Genomic DNA, 13817 nt, shown 5'->3' on the forward strand with positions numbered 1-13817 from the left:
GCGATTTCCCGGCGTCCTGCTCGGGGCGTCGTTCCTCCTCCGCGCACGCCCTGCAGCTCTGACGCGCCGGGCTGACTGCGCAGCTCCGTGCGGGCTCGTAAGCGCGCTGCGGGCATGCCCGAGAGACGGCGAGAAACTCGGCCGAAGTCGTGAAACTCCCTCTTCCGCCGAGACGAGCCCGGGAGCGGGGAGAGGAGCCATGCCTGGAAAAGCAGGCGGGAGGCAGTCCCGCTCCTGGGGGGCCGCGGGGCTCCCACCGCCCCGCAGCCCTGCCCAAACGTGCTCGTGCACCGGCCTGCGGTGGGTGGGAGGGCGCAGAAGCAGCTTCAAAGGCTCCCGCGTGCGCAGGGATGGCGGCCAGGCAGCAGCTGCGTGTGGCAATGGGAGGAGGGGGGGTCGAATCCTTCCGTCGTCCTCCCGCCGTTCCCGGCCTCTCCAAGGGGTCTGCTCCGGTGCTCAGGGGCCAGCGTGGAGTTTGCTTGGAGTTTTCTTTCCTTCCCGCGGGCTGGCAGGGCCCTGCCGATGGGCTGTCCCTCTCGCCCCGGTCGGGAGCCCAGCTGGCCGGTGAGCCTTCGCTCTTCCTTTCGGTCTCTCTCCCGGGGAAGGAAGATCCCAGCGCCGGCGGCCGCGAGAGGAGTCAACACGCTGGGAATCCGCCGCTGCTTTCCAGAGCCAGCCTCTAACGGGGGCCTGCGGCGCCCCCAGAGCTGGGGAAACCGTATCCGCGCCGTGCCGAGCGCGGGGAGATAAGCCGAGAGCAAACAGCGTCGCGAAGGGAGATAAGTGGCTCTCGGGAGCGGCGGAGGCCGTGCCAGGCATCGCCCAGCCCCGGCGGGAAGGGCTTCCCCAGGGCCGGCTGCCCGCCCGAGCCCGGCGGCCGAAGCCCCAAAAAGCCCGGCGGCGGGGCAGCGTGCCGCTCCGCGCGCGCGGCTGGGCCCTGCCGCCCCGGAAAGGCGGCGAAGAAGGGGCTCGCCGGGGGGAAGCGGCGCCCGGGGCTGCGCTGTTTCTGCGCTCGGGCTGACGCCGATCCTGAGCGGCGACGGGCCGGGGTTAGGGCCGGGGAGGGATTTCCGTCGCTTGGGCACCCGCGAGTGACTCAGCCCTGGTCGGAGGCGGCGTTCCCCGCTCCCGCCTTCCCCGGAGCTGCGGGAGGCCGTGCCGGCCGCCTGGCCCAGAAAGGCGGGATGGTTTGGACGCCAGCAGCTCCGAAGCCAGCCGGGGAGGGGGAAGCCCGAGCCGGCCTCGGACTGTGCGCGGCCGGCGCGTCCCCTCTGCGGCGGGGACAGAGCCCCCTGCACCCCGGCAGTTTCTGAGCTGCGAGGCAGGACCCGCGTGAAGAAGGGCCGAGTCCCCGCTCCGAACGCAAGGTGCTCTCGGCAGGCACGAGGACGTCCAGGACGCGTGCCTGGAAAGAGCCCCCCGGAGCCCCCCGATCCGCTGCACGGTAGCGCTGGGGGCTTTGCAGCTTCCCCTCCTGACTTGCAGCTGCCTCCAGCTGAAGACTTCGTCGCGCTCCTCTTCCTCCTTGCGCTTGGCCAGGGGCTGGCTTTGACGGTCTCGGCTGTGCCCTAGAGAGGCTGCCGGGGGGCCACCGGCATCGGCCGCCCGTCCCGGGGCGCGGGAGCGAGAGGGTCCCTGCGGGACGGGGAGCGGGGTCGGGCGCTCCTGGGCGATTGACGGCGCCGCCTGAAGACGGTTTGCAGCTGGCCGGGAGCGCGCGGGGCAGAGGGGAGCGAAGGGGGCGCTCGGTGGGCGCGCGGGCACGTGTGCCCTGCTTCGCTTTTGAAAGCGCCTGGCCTGGCGCCAGCCCTGGGGCTGCCGCTGGCAAAACGCAGCTCCGGCAAACAAGCACGAAAGGGCAGAAACGAAATAACCGTAAAGCACCGTGCCGGGCTCCGGCAGGGGCTGGGGAGCCGAGGGGCCGGAGCCGCGAGCGCCCCGGGTGGCGCCCTGGCTGCGGAGGCAGGGCCGGGCCGGCGGCAGTGCCCGGGCCTTGCCCAGGCGTCGCGGTGAGTCACGGGCCTGTCTGGAGCTGCCCAGCCCGCGCGGAGGCGGCTCTGCCCCGGCCGATCTTTACCCCGGCGCGGGTGAAGGGCGAGACGTCCTCGCCCCTGCCTGCCCTTCGCTGGGGCGCAGCGCGGGGCGGCGGGCGCCGCTCTCCCTCGCGCGGCCGCAGTGGGACGCGGGCTGGGAGCGCGGGCGCCGGGTGGGAGGACCCCCGCGGTTTCGTGACGCTGCCCGCCGCCACGGGGACCGCCACCGCTGCCCGCCGCGTGGTGGGTCTCAGCTTTTCTGTCCCCTTTCAAAGGGCGGCGAGAAGCGCGCGCGGCGACGCCGGCGGGGGCGGCAGTGCCCGCACAGCCCGGAGGCGTTGCGCCAGGGCAGCCCGGGCTCCGCTCGCCCCGGCAGGGGGAATCGTGCCACGCTCGGGCCTGGGTTCCCCCGTGGACCTGAAGTATCTCCGGTTTGGTTTTATTCTGGCTGAACCCAACCAACTTCCCTGAACTAGGGCCCGGTTATCCTGTCGGATAAAAAAAAAAAAAAAAAAAAAAAAAAGAAGGAAAACGCTCCTCCTCGCAGGGGAAAAGGCTCTGGGGCGCGAGCCAGCTGGAAACCCCCCGAGGCCAGCAGCGACACGAGCTGCCCCGGCGCAAGCAAAGCCGCCTTCCAGGAAGGGGCCGTGTTTTGGCCGAGCCTGGAGACGCAGCGAGAAAGTCCCTGCTCGCAGCCTGGGCAGCGCTGCGAGCGCCTGCGTTTGCGCCGCGCCGGAGCCCCTGCCTGCCGGCGGGTGCTGCGGGGAGGCGGCGGTTTCGGCGCTCGGCTCCCGAGCGCTTCCTCCTCCGCCAGCTCGGGCTTGCCGGGGCCGTTCCCGACAGGCACCCGCCGTGCGGGAAAAGCGTAAACAGATCGAGTTCCCGGCAGGGGCCCAGGGAGCCGGGCAGGCCTTGGCTTGCGGCCCCCCGCCGCTCGGTTGCTTTGGGGTGGGGGCAGCACGGCGGGAAGGGGCCAACGCGGGGCCCCGGCGGCGTTTGCTCTTCCTCGCCGGCCCCGCGGGCGCTACGCGAAGCCGCGTGCGCGGGCCCGACCCCTCCGTTTGCTCCCGATGCCTCCGGCCTCGCTGCAAACCAGCCCTTGCCCCGTTACGTGGCATCCGGGGGGGCCAGGGCCGCCCCACGTCGCCCTCGTCCCCCGCCGGTCCCTGCGCAGCTGCCGGCCCTCCCCGGCGCTTCCCGCAGATGGCCGGCTGCCGGCGCGGCGCCGGAGCCGCGGACGCGGGCCGGACAATGCGAGGAACCCGCCGGAGCAGGTGGGCGGCGGGGGGAGAGCCGCAGGAGCGCGGCGCCCGGAATAGCTCGGCAGGCGCCCAGGGCAGGCGAGCCCAGCACGGGGGCCCCCGCGCCGCTTCCCGCTCCCTCGAGCGGCGGCGACCGCCGCTGCCGCGGGGGCTTCGGCGAGGGCGCAGCGCAGGGCAGGCTGGGCCCCCCGGCCTCGCGCGGGGTGCGCTGCCGGCCAAGGGGCCGCGGCAGCCGGGCGCTTCGAGGGGGCGATTCCTCCTCCTGCTCCGCAGCGCCGCTCGGCTAGCCGGAAACCCGGGACAGACGGACAGGCGGTCTGACCCGGCTGGCGAGGAGCGCTTGCTTTGGGCGCCGGCAGAGCCGCGCTTTCCCTGCTCTTGTCCTAGCAGTGGGACTGGGAGCAGGCTAAAGGAGGGATCTTCCCTCTCGGGCTGCTTGTCCCAGCTCTCGATGAAGCTTCACCTTCGCCAGCTGGTAGCGGCTCCGTCCTTTCCCCTCTCTGCTGGCGGCAGTGCCAAGCAGGCCGGAGAGCTCAGCTCGGTGTGCGGGGCGGATCGGTGCCCTTGGCGCCTGAGCCGCTCCTGCCTCGCTGACCTTTCCGTCGCCGGCGAGGGGATTTGGAAAGGAATCTGTCCCGTCCCCGCGACACATGCTGTGCCGTCCCCCGCAGCTCGGGAATGCGGAGCTGCCGGGCGCTGCCGGGATCCTGTTGCTCTGTCCTAACCCGGATACCACAAATGCCCACAGCCCTGCTGCGGCCACGGGAGCCGGGTGCCAGCAGCGAGGCTCGACCGCGCGCTCCCCGCCGGCATCCCCCAGGACCTGGGCGTTAGAGGTCATTTTTTGGCTCCTTCAGGAGGGAAGCAGGAGAGAAGGGAAAGGTGGAAGCCTGGATTCAGACGTGCTCGTTTACTGGAGCTGCTCGGCTCTGTGTTGCAATTTAGATTTAGCTGTAGCCTGTGCTCTGCGTGTTGTTTGCACTGGGTGGTTATAGAAGAAGAGCCTCTCGTTTGGTCTTGGTAATACTGGAGAGCAGCAGCAGCCCCTTGGGAATGAAAATGCCTGTTCTGTAGCAAGGAAAACTTCTCCCTGAACAGAGCCAGGCACCTTCTCCCCGTTGCCTGCGCGGATCAGACAGCGTGCATCCCGGCGGAGCCCGCCGTGCGTTTCTGAGCGGGGCTGGCTGCAGGGAGGATTGGCTTGCGGGGTCAGAGTTTAGGAAAGGCATCTGCAAAGTATTTTTAAACACTTCTGATTTCAAACCCCATCTGCACAGCCACGAGCTGGGAGCAGCAGTTTGAGGTTAGTCCTCAGCCCCGGGCGGTTGATCACCCACGGCGCGGGGGCAGAGAGGGTGCTTTGGGCACCATTTGGTTGCTGGGTGCTCCAGCACACGGTCACACGAGCGACAGCACTTAAACCACTCACCTCGTGCGTGATCTTGAGCAAATCGCTTCCCCCTCCGTGCCTCCCCTCCCATCCTTTCTGCCTTGCCTAGATTAGAAACTCTCCAGGATGGGGACATCCTCTCCACCTGCCCCACGGCGCCTGCTGCCGCCCACCGCAGCTTCCCCGGGGCCGAAGTGGGAGGAAGTTGCAGGATTTCCAGCCGCCTTCCCGAGTACCAGCTCCGCTGGCCGGAGCGGCACCCGGGTGCCGGCTGCTGCGTGTGCGGGACGGCGGGAGCCCCTGGGCCTGCTGGGCTGGCGTTACTGGGGCAGAGCGCTCGAAGGCCACGCCAGCCCGGTGCCCAGTCCCCGGCCTTTTCTGGGGACTCGCGTGGTTTGCCGTGACCCTTGGAGCTGTCGCTTGGAGGTGCGGAGCCTTGTTTCGCTCCGCAGATTTCACAGGTTTTTTAATAGCTGCTCCTGACTGTTGTAATTTTTATTTGGGGCTTGTTGTTAAAACCATAAAAATTACAGTTAAATGCTGCTCTCAAGCGTCACAGCCCTCCAGGTGCGGGTGGGTGCTGCGTCCCTGCCCGCCCGCCCTCATTAACTCGTTTGCTCAGCAAATCCAGGCTGATTGACCTGCCCCGGCCTTGGCCTTCCCGGGGATCCCAGCCCTTCGGCTGCCCAGAGCCTCCCGGGTCGCCTCGGCCTGGCTGGCCCCGGACACAGGCATCGAGGAGCTGCCGGGGAAGAGGGACCCCGCGCCGGTTGTTTGCCTCGCTGTCCTCTCCCTCCGGGCCCGCGTCCGTGCCGCTCACGCGGGCTCCCTTGACATCCCGCTTTGCTTTTCCTTCCTCCGGTTGGAGGTCCGCCTGTCGGGTTGTTTCTCCCCAGATGCTGTAGTCTGCGGTTTTCCCGAGCTGACCTTGCCTCGGTTTGGTCTCTGCGATCTCTCCGAGCGCCTTCGCGTTATGTCTCTGCCCTTGTCGATCGCTTCTCGGTGCGGCAGCGTCTGCAGATTATCCTGATGTGCCGGCTGCTTGGCATCACCGGCATGGAAGCGCCGAGGGTGCCTGTAGGACGCAGCCCCCTCTGCGTCCCAGAGACGTCCCAGAGCTCGTGCGGCCCTTTGCCAGGCTCCTGGGGAAAAATTAATATTGGACTGGCTGGACGGGAGCCAAAGCGGGGTCGACGCTGGGTCGGATGCTTTGCTGACCCTCGCGCCCCGGCAGAGGCTCTTTGCCCCGCGGTTCGCTGGGCGCGCGGGTGGAGCGGCCACGGCCACGCGCCCGTGCTCGCTGGCGGCCAGCCCGCCGGCCCTTCCGGGGCGGCAGCGGGGAGCCGCGCTCGGCTGCTGGTCCCCTTCCTATCGCCCCATCTCTTCCCGCGCCGGGAGGTGTCCTGTCCTTTCGGAAGGATGGGGGAAATGGAAAAGGCTCCACCTCTTCCCTCGGCAAATACAGCTCCACTGAGTTCATATCCTGGAGAGCGAAACAGCCAGATCCCAGCAGGGACGGTGACTTCACCGCCCGGTAACGTGTTTCCCCGGCCAGCTGGGAAAGGAGCCTTCGTATCTGTGAAGGAGCCGCCTGGCTTCCCCCACCCAAAAGTCTTTACCAGCTGTTTCCATCCCGGCAGCGGCCGGGAGGATGCGGAGCGAAGATTTCGGCTCCGTGGGGAATGGGAGTTCCCTCTCCCTCCTCGCCTGCGTGCTCGGCGGCTGGCTCGCTCGGCCGCGGCGCGTCTTCGCGGAGGTCGCCGGCGAGGCGCTGGGAGCTGAGCGCTTCTCCCGCGCCGCCGGCCCCTGGGCTCGCCGGGGCAGACCCCCGCGCGCGAAGCGCAGCGACCGCCCTCAATCCCCCTGGCGCCCCGCAGGGCCCCAGATCTGGCTCGGGGTGCGAAGTTTGGAGCAGGAGCAGCTCCTCTGCCCCCGCCAAGGAAGGGGCGAACGCGGCCAGGTCTTTCCGGAGAGCGTCTGCCCCGCTAAGCGACCCCGGCCGGCTCGGCTCGCTGCGGAGCGCCGGGGCGCGAGCCGTCCCGCCGCAGCTGCGCAGCCGGCGACGGGCTTCCCGCGTTTGCTTTTCCTTCCATTGTTCTCTCGCGGTTTGGTTTAACAAACTCTTGTGTTTTTTCCTGCTTTGCTTGCGGGGAGGAAGGGGGAAATTGGGGTTCTCGCCCGGCGCCGGCCCTGGGAGGCCTCGCAGGAGGGCTGGTGGGGGCAGGCTCTGCCGCCGCCGCTGCCTCTGCTTTCCGGCCTGTCGATCGCGTCAGACTGTGGGTTTTTCCCCGTAAGAAGCCGAAGGAGAAGGTCTCCCGGGCAGCTCTGCGGCCCCAGCGGCGGCGTGAGGTCTCCCGGCCCTGCCGGCAGCAGCCCGTGGAGGCAGCCGGGTGTTTTGGGCTTTTCAAACCGCTTGCGCTGCAGAGATGCCTGCGAAGGCCCAAACTCAGGTGCGGGCCGTTCGCGGGGGCAGGAGAGCGAGCGCTCGCGGGGCCTGCGCGCGGCTCCGGCCGTCGCGGGCAGCAGCGCCCTCGCAGCCTCATTCGGCCGCCAGCTCCGCGGGGGACGGAGGGCGCCCAGCCCCGCTGCCCCCGCGCTGCCGGCGGAGCTGGGCGCCGGGCCGGGCTCTGCGCTGGGGCCACAGGCAGCGCGGACCGCGGTTGGGAGCCCTCGGCTCTCGCCCCGACTCCGTCCCAAACTTGCTGCGTGACTTTGGTCGAGTTTCTCAATACCTCCGCGGCCGAGCTCCTTCCCTCTCCGAACGGGCGAATCTCTTCCGAACCTGTTGGGAAACTGCGCTGTGATGGCAGGTTTGCGGGGACGCAGTGCCGGGAGGAGCCGGCTGTGGGTGTCCGGAGCAGCGAGCCTGCCTGGGGCAGGACGGGCAGCAGGGATAGCGAGGGGCGATGCCTCCGGAAGAGGGACGGGCGTCGCTTACTCGATTTTGTGCGAGCCTCAGCCTTGGCCGTGCAGCGGGCACGAGCGTGGAGCAGACCGAGGTGGCGGCGCGCAGGCCGAGAGGCCGCCCGGGGCGGGGGGGGGTGAAGCTGCCGCTTCTCGCCGCCACCACTGCCAGCCTCTCCGCGGGATCGGAGCTCCTGAGCTCTTTTCCCAGCCCGTTCGTTGGCTTCGCGGTGGCCGGCCCCTGGCTGGGCTTAATTTTCCCACGAGTGCACGCGCGTGTGCTTGGAGCGTCCGGACAGAGCGCGGCGCCCGGCGTCGCGCCGACGGCGAGAAGCGGCGCTTTGCCGCCGCGGCCGCTCCGCCAGCGGCAGGAGGCCGAGCTCCCTCCGCAGCCGCCGCCGCCGTCTCGAGGAGCACGTGGGCCCCACATTTGTAACCAATTTGCTGGAGCTCTCCGGAGGTGTTTCCTGCCTGCTGCTTGGCAGCTCCTCTCCGTACAGAAGCTCGCTGGCTTCCCCGAGCGCTTGCTTAACCCTGGCTGCCGTCGCGGCGGCCGCGTCCCGCCTGGGCGGCAGCGGGCACAGGACGCGGGCGCAGCGGGGTGAGGTGGTGCCAGCCCGCAGAGACGGCTCCCGGAGGGGAGCGTGGCTGAGCACGGAGACCTTGTGTCCGGAGATGCTCCCCGGGATGTGCAGAGCCTTGTTTTTCCTTGGAAATCTTGGCAGTTCCCAGGCCTGCTGGTGCTGCTGGGCCCGGAGCCCGTCTCTGATCTCCTGGCGTGGGTCCCTCTCCCGCTGGGCTCCTCCTGGGCCTTTTCCATTTCGGTCCCTGCGTGGTTTGAGCTCTCCCAGCGTGGACATTGGGGTGACAACGCTGCGGGTCAGTGTCCGCGAGGGAGCGACGTTGCTGGGTCCTTGCTCCTTCTGCTCTCTGCTCTGGGTTAATCTTCCCCGGATGCGAGGCCGCTCCCGACGGAGAGCGGGGAGGAGCAGGGAGCGCGAACCAGGCCTGCGGGCACTCCGGCACTTTCATCCTGCAGCTGGGATTTAGCATTCGGAGGCCGTGCTGCCCCGGGACGGCTCCGGTGAGGATGTGACCGCGGGGCCGCCAGAGCGAGGAACTAATTTGAGGAATGTTCCCTGGTGAGAGGAGTTAAAACATAGGAATTCTGCTTTGCGGCTGCTGACAGCTGCCTCCCCCGGCGACGGATGGAGGGAGGCCGGGAAACCTCCCTCTGCCGCCCCGGCGGTCCGGGCCGCTGCCCTCGGCAGATGGGCTCAGGCTGGGGCTCGGGGCGAGCTGTCCCCGTTCGGAGGGTGGGTGCTGCTGAACCCCGGCGACAGTCTGTCGGGCTCCGTGGGACATTTCTGCCTCTTTCGGGTACTCTTGCGCTCGACAGACATTTGCATCCATCCCTTCCCCTCCCTGCATCTCCTGCCTGGATGCAGCTCCGAGGAGCCCTGCAGGGACGTCTCGCCGCAGCAAGCTCCGCCAAGGTTTTCCTGCAGAGTCCGCCGAAAGGTGCAAAGAGAAACAGCGTTTTTCCACCCGCTTTGGGGTGGCCGTGTGCTTCCCGTGTCTTTCCGGTGGTCGCACCGTCTCTCCTTGGCTCAGCTTAGCCTCCGGCTCGCACACGCTGGCGTTGCCCGTCGCTTCTCGAGCGAGAGAAGCAGCCTGAGCTCTCCTCTCTGGATCTGAGCTCCTACTGCATACAGCATCCTTAAAATATATACATACATATATATATAAACTGATTAAAAGACAGGCACGCTGGAGGCCCAGCCTGAAATCTTTGCTCCAAGCTCCATCGCTGCTCAGGCTATGCTGTACCGTGAGGTCTAAACGCTCCGTACTGCCGGGAATCCGTTCTTGGTGGCGTGAAAACCAGAAATTGTTCTTGACCAGCCTTATCCCTCTGCTTACAGCCAAAACCAACGGCGTTAAGGGTGCAGGAAATGACGGATTTATGGGCATTTCCGTGACACCAGGCAGTGTGGATTTAGGATTCAGTTTGAGTCATTTAAGGCGATGTTGGTAAATACAAGTAATGGAACCCTTGATTTCATCTTTGATAATTTCATCTCAGTTGCGTCCTTTGGAAATCCCATGGCAGCAGACCCTGCTCAGCCCTTCCTGCTTGTTGCAGGATGAGTCCCGAGGCTGTGAGGGGCAGGATGAGGTCTGTTCCCGTTGAAGCAGAGCACGTTCCTGGCTCTACTCTACAAAGTGCAAATCTGGCTCAGAAAATGACTCTGGAAAAGAGGCACCCTGGGGTTTGGTGTTTATTGTCTGTCCATGACTCAGAAGTGGCCGGTTTACAAATGAAATGTTATGTTTTCCTAAGCAGCAGGCCCGCAGACCCGGCTTGGTGTCGGAAAGCTCGTCCCAGTGCTGCTTTCCTTCGCGCGCCCCAGCGCCGGGGATGCCGGTGCAGCACGGCTTGGCAGCGCTTACGCAGTCTGATAGCGAGCCCGGCCACGGGGCTGAGGGAAGCTGCTTTGCCTTGACGGGGAACCCAGATCTTCGGCTTTCTGGAGATAACGGACTGGAAAGAAAAAATGAGAGTGTTGCCTTGTCACCGGTGCTGAGCGACAGGCCCCAGGGAGCAGGTTCCTTTGGGGACGAAGCCCAAACTCGTCAGGGAGCTGCTCGCTTGCGTTTGCCTCGTGCTTTGAAGATGCAAAGCACCTGGAAGAGCTAATTATGGTGATCCCATCCTGATCATCTCTGCTGTGGTGGCTAGTCACAAATCCATCACCAGAAGCCACTCAAAGACCATTTTGCATTAATTAGCCTGTTTACAAAATATATTAAATTGCAGTAATGATGATACCATTACTTGGTTTCCTTTTAATTATCCACTTGCATAATGAGCCGGCCCCCTCTTTGGCTCCATTTCCGGTAGAAAGGGCCACATATCCTTGGGCCACACAGCACATCTTGGTTGTTTTTGTACGAGATCTTCCTGTGAGATGGGCGGAGATGTGAGAGAAGGGGAAAAAAAGAGACAGAGGAGGAGGAGAGGACCGGGGAGCTGTGCCTGGCTCTGCAAGCAAGAAGGCTTTTTTCCAGGAACCCAGCAAGTTTCAGTGGGTTCGAGGTGGCTCTTTCACCCCGGGCTTAGAGCCTGGCTGTCTGGAGGACTGCGATATCCCATAGGAAGCAACGCGGAAACCTGCCAAAGCCTTTAGTTCTCGTCGGCTTGGCGATGGGGCTGCCTGGAAGAGCGGAGGAGAAGCGATGGCATTTCTTGCCCCCCGCATACCTTCTTCCTTTCTTTCCCTTTTCACTTAGCACTTGAATTCCAGAGATGTTAATCCGCTCTCAACCCCTCGGTGGAGAATAAAACGGCCTCTCTGTGTGGGAGGAAAGAATTTGTGTGAATTCATTACAGGAAAGAGCGGGCAGCAGAGGCGGGCGCGTGTGAGCGCGGGCTGAGGATGGGGTGAGCATCCTCTGCCACTCAGTGGTCCCCGGGCGAGGAGAGAGGGACGGGCAAGGAGATGAGAGCATCGGGCACGGCACAATCCTCGCTTTCAGAGCCCGAGTCCTCGGCCCCAGCCGTAAAAATGCCAACCATCTGCTCTGTGGGCCAGTCCTTGGCGAGGAGCAGCGAGTGGGGAGCAAAACGTCCCCGCTCGGCACGTCCCAGGCGCCGCTGGCTATAAATGGGAGCGCGCGCCGAGCAGGGGCCGGGGCCGCCGTCGTGGCGGATCGGGGCGATGAGAGCTGCGGGCAGGGGGCTGCGAGGGGCTGCTGGGCGCGAAGGTCGGAGGGAGGAAAAACGTCTGAGCTGGAGCCGGGGCTGCTCCTTGGAGGGTCTGCGGAGGTGAAGGGCGAGAGGCCGGAGAGCGAGGAGGCGCCGGCAGGATGGGGCAGGCGCTGTTCTGCGCGCTGGCAGGTCCGTGTGGCCGGCGGCGAGCCGGGGCCGTGGCCGGAGAGGTCGCCGCGGCCGGCGAGGTCTCCGCGCCCCGCGCTCGGTCTCCCCGCGGGAGCGGGGCGGGCAGGAGGTGCTGCGCCTCTGCCGGCTGGCTCCCGGTGACGCTCCCCGGCGCGCGACGGGGCTGCCGGACCGGCTGCCCTCCCCTGACGCTCTGCTCTTCTCTCTGCAGAGCTCCTGGGATCTGCCAAACGCCTGAACGTGAACTACCAGGATGTGGACGGGTGAGTTCACCGCGGCCCCGTGCCGGGGACGCCGTTGGGCTGTCGCTAACCTCGGTGACTCTTTTGGGGCTGGCTGCCAAGCCTCAGGGAGCGCAACAGCATCCCGAGACGGTGCCGCTCCGCAAGGCCACGGGTAGCCCTGCAGAGCGAGCGGGTCCTCCGTTTGACGGGGTAGAGAAGGAAAAGATGAGGTTGCTAAGTGACCGCAGCGTGTTTGTGTAGCTCATCGCTGCCAAAATCCAAGCACTTAACGCGCTGGGTACTGAGAGTTAAGGAAGCCACAAAGGCCCGTAAAATAATTAAGCACGTTATTCTTATTGAATTAACTCTGACCCATAACTTATTAGCGTTGTTGTATGTATTATTGTTGTACCTAATTTCTGCGGGTTTCCTTTCGGAGGACTCTGCAGGAGGAAGCGCCAGTGAGCGATGAGTTCGAGCTAGCCGACAGGGGGTTTAAAACATGCAGCGTGGCTTTGTCTTGAAATAATTCTACGCAGATGTAGCTTAACATAAAAGACGTACTAATAGGAGGGCCAATCTAATTTTGATAAGGCGCGGGGCTTGCGCTTGGGCAGATCCGGCAGGGTCGGCGGTGGGGACGCGCGTGGAGGGCCGGCTGCCCTTCGCAGGGGGCCGCGTGAGACGTTCACGTCCTTAAAATTGCCGGCGGGCGCCCTGGGTTTCCCTGGGGCCGGAGGAAGGGAGCGGGCGCGAGATGAGTCAGGCGGCGCGGCGCGCTCGCGCGTCCTCGGGGGAGAGCCGCTTGCAGCCGCGGCGGTGACGGTGTCCTCGGCGTCCGGGCACGTTCGACCCCCGCTGAGCGCATCCGAGCCCCGGGCCGGCGCCGGCGGGAGCCCCCGGCGCTTCTCCGAGCGGCGCGCGAGCTAATCCCCCGCGGCGCGGGGACGCCTTGCTCGGCCGCGGCCCTTCACGTGACGGCCCGGGGGGGTGCTCCGGGCAGACAGGCCTCTTTCACAGCCCCGAGACACAGGGCTCATTCATCCTCGCTGGCCTCGCGCTCCCTGCCGTGGGCTCCTGGCGTCCCCGCTGGCACGGGCAGCGAGACGAGGCCGCTCGGGGGGTGATAGAGGCGCACGGAGGCATAAGCGGGGGCCAGTACGTTGGCCAGGTGCTTTAAGCCCCGAGTTCTTGGCCTGAGTCCTCCAGCACCGCGGAGCCGGGAGTCTCCGGGGTTTATTTGCCCTTTCCCCCGGGGAAACCGAGGAGCCGACGCGGAGCAGGGGGTTGGGAGGAACGAAGCTGCAAGCGGGCCCGTGCCCGTGCTGGGCTGAGCGCTCGCCGCCCGCCGCGGGGCGGCTGCAGGGAGCGCGCGGCGCGGCGGCCGGGCTCCGGCTGAGCCCCTGCCTTGCGCCCGCAGGTTCTCGGCGCTGCACCACGCGGCGCTGGGCGGCAGCCTGGACCTCATCGCCCTGCTGCTGGACGCCCAGGCCACCGTCGACATCAAGGACAGCAACGGTAAGGGGCGTCCGCCGTGCACCCCCTCCGCAGCCCTGCGCTCTCGCGGCCGGGAGCCGCCGTCAGAGCAAGGCCGCGGGCTGGCAGGCCCGCCAGCGCCCCGGCGAGGAGCTGGGCCCCGCGGCGGCCCGGTGCCAGCCCTGCCAGCCCCTCTCTCGGCAGGGATGCGCCCCTTGCACTACGCTGCCTGGCAGGGGCGAGTGGAGCCGGTGCGGGTGCTGCTGCGGGCCTCCGCCTCGGTCAACATGGCCTCGCTGGACGGGCAGATCCCGCTGCACCTCTCAGCTCAGTACGGCCACTACGAAGTGGTGAGTGAGTCCTGGTGCCCCGCGTGGCCCCGGTTTGAGTCTCTCGGGGGATCTGTGCCCCGTGGGCCAGGGTCGAACCCCGTTGCAGGGAGGGAGGCAGGGCTGGCAGCGGCCGACTGCTGAGCCCTGGCCCGCGTTGCTCCCCCGCAGTCGGAGATGCTGCTCCAGCACCAGTCCAACCCCTGCCTCGTCAACAAGGCGAAGAAAACCCCCCTGGATCTGGCCTGTGAGTTCGGGCGGCTGAAGGTGAGCGCTGCGACCCCGGTGGGGCCGGGCC

At 66.7% G+C, this 13817-nt stretch overlaps 1 protein-coding gene across 4 annotated transcripts in view; it reads left to right on the forward strand.

Annotated features, from left to right (window-relative positions):
* The window catches only part of CASKIN2 (CASK interacting protein 2), a 32694-nt gene that overhangs the window by 7745 nt on the left and 11132 nt on the right, over nucleotides 1-13817 (forward strand). For 3 of the 4 annotated variants that reach the window (XM_085304524.1, XM_085304525.1, XM_085304526.1), the window contains exons 3-6: nucleotides 11702-11753; nucleotides 13135-13232; nucleotides 13395-13540; nucleotides 13691-13786. In XM_085304524.1, the coding sequence (XP_085160650.1) occupies nucleotides 11702-11753; nucleotides 13135-13232; nucleotides 13395-13540; nucleotides 13691-13786 (392 nt within the window). Of the gene's footprint in view, nucleotides 1-7287; nucleotides 10650-11701; nucleotides 11754-13134; nucleotides 13233-13394; nucleotides 13541-13690; nucleotides 13787-13817 lie in introns of those variants that run through there. The other variant, XM_085304527.1, reaches the window with a different exon arrangement.

The sequence above is a fragment of the Rhea americana genome, unplaced genomic scaffold, assembly GCF_003343005.1.
Source record: "Rhea americana isolate MKP2758 unplaced genomic scaffold, rheAme1 scaffold_21, whole genome shotgun sequence".
In the NCBI taxonomy this organism is placed as follows: Eukaryota; Metazoa; Chordata; class Aves; order Rheiformes; family Rheidae; genus Rhea; species Rhea americana.